The sequence below is a fragment of the Agrilus planipennis genome, unplaced genomic scaffold, assembly GCF_000699045.2.
Source record: "Agrilus planipennis isolate EAB-ADULT unplaced genomic scaffold, Apla_2.0 scaffold278, whole genome shotgun sequence".
Taxonomy (NCBI): Eukaryota; Metazoa; Arthropoda; class Insecta; order Coleoptera; family Buprestidae; genus Agrilus; species Agrilus planipennis.
In genome coordinates, this window is record NW_020439104.1 from 329,948 (window position 1) to 333,861 (window position 3,914).

Below are 3,914 nucleotides of genomic sequence, written 5' to 3' on the forward strand. Positions count from 1 at the left end.
TTCACTGAACATATTAACTTTTTATTTGATTTAACTTTAGAAGAAAACTTCGTCGACTCCATCATCAAAAAAATTTTTACTTTTTTAACGTGTTTTATTATTTTAATAAACAATTTTACAATTTGCGTGCACAGTTCCTATGTAAATTTTTCCCTCATTCGAGTTATAACTTTTGCCACCAGATGGTGCATGGCCATTTGACGGATCCCAGTAGATCCACTTAATTTTATTTTATAAATTCTCCTGATTTAAAAATTTGCCCCTATCGGCAAATATGTCGACTGTGTTATAAGCCTATACTTTTTTAACGTGTTTTATTATTTTAATAAACAATTTTACAATTTGCGTGCACAGTTCCTATATAAATTTTTCCCTCATTCGAGTTATAACTTTTGCCACCAGATAGTTTATGCCCATTTGACGGATCCCAATAGTACATTTTGTATTTTAAATAACTTTTGAATGCATTTACCTACCACCAAAATTAGGTAAAAAATCATTGTTAATGATATCTTTCGTTGAAGATTCAGATTTAATGTTACTTTGTGATAGTAAGGGACGAGTTTGTTTACACCGTCATGTTTTCATGAAACCATGACGACCAAACTGAATGCTCCATTACAATATCAGCCATGTCCATTGCGCATCGTTGGGCGTAAACATTCTAGGGGACAAGCTATTTCTGTCAAGTAATACTTTGTTTAATATTTAACTGTTACATTACATCTACAATGTACATATTTGTCAAACTGAATTGCTTTTTATTTTGGGACAAATTTTGGCGAGGAGGAGGTTACGTCTTTATGTAGACGCACAGCTGACTGCAAATAGGGGGTATTGGAACTAAAGAGTTAACGGATAAGGGTGAAGTAAACAAAAATTATTGCAAGAAAATGTGAATAAGTAGCAAAAATGATTTTGCAAGAAATGCCATTTTCAAAGAGCATTTTAAAATTGATCTTTTTTTGTTTGCTGTTCCTTTCTATGATTTTTAAAAAACACGTGCAATCAAAATTAGATGACTTACATAACTAAATTTACTTATGAAAAGCAGGTTGAATCTTTAATATTAAGTTCTGGTCACGAATGGAGGATTTGAACGGGATGATAAAGCAACGTATGTCAATATATGCAAATGAGTTTTATTCAGCTCGTCATCTGTATAGTCCCAGATAATTTTTTGAAAATGTAGAACATTTTCATACGAGTATTGTGTACGTACGGATTTATAAAATATCGACATTAAATTAATGGAATTCATATGAATATAAAATGTTGTTTTTTAGCTTTTTGTTTTGTGTTTTAATAGGATCTTGCAATCGTTTCGTTAAAAAATTATATGCAGGTATATACGACAAAATAAATTAATTTTTTGGCAAAAAACGTTTATCGGTCTCAAATAGTAGATATCAAAACATTATGTTTATATGAACTAAATCAGAGGTGTATTAGGCTCAATTTTGAAATGACCATCAATTTTATTGTTTTATGTAGTCTGCAAAATACTTTTTAATTTTAAGGGATTTTACGTAAAAATTTATTCATCTAATTTTTTAATGTTCATCATCATCATACTCTAATCTAGGTCTACCTCAACCCCTCCTGATTTCCGTTTCTGCCTCTAATAGGTATGTCTCTGACTAGACCTTCATGCCTGAGAAAATGTCCTACTAACCTATCTCGCCTATTTCTTATTAACTTCCATAGTCTTCTATTCTTCTATTCTTTCTAATATCTCTTCATTTTTAACCTTTTCCATCCATGTTATCCTCATCATTCGCCTGTAATACCACATTTCGAACACTTCTAACCTTTTCTTTTCTGCAGCGCCCACCGTCCATATTTCGCACCTGTACAGTGCCGCGCTTCAAACATACACCCTCAACAATCTTCCCGGATTTCTAAATTAACAGTTCGCAAGCATAAAAGTAACTTCTTTTATTGAAGACGGCTCGACCCTGCGCTATCCTCTGCTTTATATCCCTACTACTCCTTCCGTCCTGACTTATCTGACTTCCTAGATACCTAAAATCAGCCACTTCTTCTAATTTTTCGTCTCCTATCTTTATATTCGCCCTTTCCGTACTTTTTCTTCCCTTGCATACCAGTATTTTTGTTTTACTTTTATTTATTTTCATACAGTACTGCTTTGTCAATACCGCTTCCATGTTATTTAAAGCTATCTCTAACTCCTCCTTGCTAGACGCTAATACTGCTATATCCTATGTACGCACTCTTTCCTTTTTCTATCATTTTCTCTATTGTTAGCCGTAAAGCTAGAATGGTCCCCCGCGTTTCTCTATTTCTTCTAAACCCAAATTGATCTTTCCCTAATTGTTCTTCCGCCCTTTTTTCCATCCTCATCTGTACAATTTTACTTAAGATTTTTGACGCATGGGAAGTTAAGCTAATTGTGCTAAATGTCTCATAAAAAAAAATAATAACACTTCGAATTGGTTAAGGAATAGCAGTCCGGTTTCATTATTATTAATATAGCTATATATAAATTCAAATAATTGCTACAAGTTTTGATTTGAGGAACGTCATGCATCATGCAGAAAACAATATGTTAGGATAATTTGACTATGAATTCTGTTATTCGTACTAACATTAGTAAGAAGAAGACTAGAAATAGGGGTAAAAACTATACTTTGTTTAGTTTCTCTAGCGATGTGACCTTTAGTTTGACCGGGGCAAAGTAGAAAAGAACAGTACTAGGCCAGAAAAGAAAGGAGACAACTCTCGGCCAAACTCTTATCCGGTGAGGAGCGTACAATCCGTACAGTACTGCACGGAAAAATTGACCATTTTATCCACTAAAATTGCATTGCTCAAATGTGCTGTTATTGGTACCATTTACTACTAAAAATATTAACGAGATGTTTATTTATATTTGAAGACATTAAAGGCTTTAACGCTTGTTTTCGACTCGCACTATTATTCATGATTGAATAAAACTTTTGGCAGGTACTGTATGAAAAAGTATGTTTAATGAACAACAGTCGAGAGTATAATGAGCTTTTATGTCACTACCTACGATTTTGCCAGTGCGCATCCAAGACATTGGAAAGGTCGCATCGCTAGAGAAAGTAAATGAAGTATACATACGTATGCTTAATGTGACGCTCACGCAGAGATTTTAACCTAACCCAACCACATTATAACATAAATATTTAGTTTTATGACGTGGGACTAAAGCATATCCGACATAGTTCGCTAAAAAGGAGGTTGGCAGGATTGTATCAGATACGGGCGATATGTTTGAATAATTACAGTATTCGACATTAGAAATTTATGCGAAAACATACTTTTCGCGCCCAACATAGCTACATAATATGGTTCAGCATAATCCCCTGAACAACATAATCCGGTTCCAAGATCACCGGGGGGGTGTACAAAGTAACAAAATAGTTACCAAATGAAAACTCAATGTTAATTTTCTCAACCGTTTCTTTTTAGCGTTAAAACTCGAAGGTACTTTTCTTAAATATTAGTATGTTCGATTATATCTCATATGTATGATATCTATACGGCATGTAAAAGAGCTGATCTCTTATCTTTTTGTATATAATCTCTAGGTTGACGATAAAAGCTGGTTGCCCTATGAACTTGGAAGACTTCCCAATGGACATCCAGCGATGCCCCTTGAAATTCGGCTCGTGTAAGTATCATATCGCAAATGCCCTCAATTTGTAAGGGTCCTTAGAACCAGTGACACGGAAATACCGGCTGACAAACGATACAACCGACAATGAAATATACGATAATTTGGGACCAACTTCAACCACTCTCTGCTACAGACAGATCGACGATGTTATCACAAGAAACAGGGCAAGGGAATGGTGCACTTTGTGATCAATTGTCGTTTGAAGATACCTATGTAATATCAAGGTGGCAAATTGGCCCTTACAAGA

At 34.3% G+C, this 3,914-nt stretch overlaps 1 protein-coding gene across 1 annotated transcript in view; it reads left to right on the forward strand.

The window, feature by feature from the left end:
- Window positions 1–3,696, forward strand: part of LOC108741450 (gamma-aminobutyric acid receptor alpha-like) — an 87,428-nt gene extending 83,732 nt beyond the window's left edge. The window contains exon 5 of the mRNA XM_018476266.1: window positions 3,579–3,696. Coding sequence (XP_018331768.1) covers window positions 3,579–3,696 — 118 coding nt within the window. The remainder of the gene's footprint in view (window positions 1–3,578) is intronic.
- Window positions 3,697–3,914: the final 218 nt, after the last annotated feature.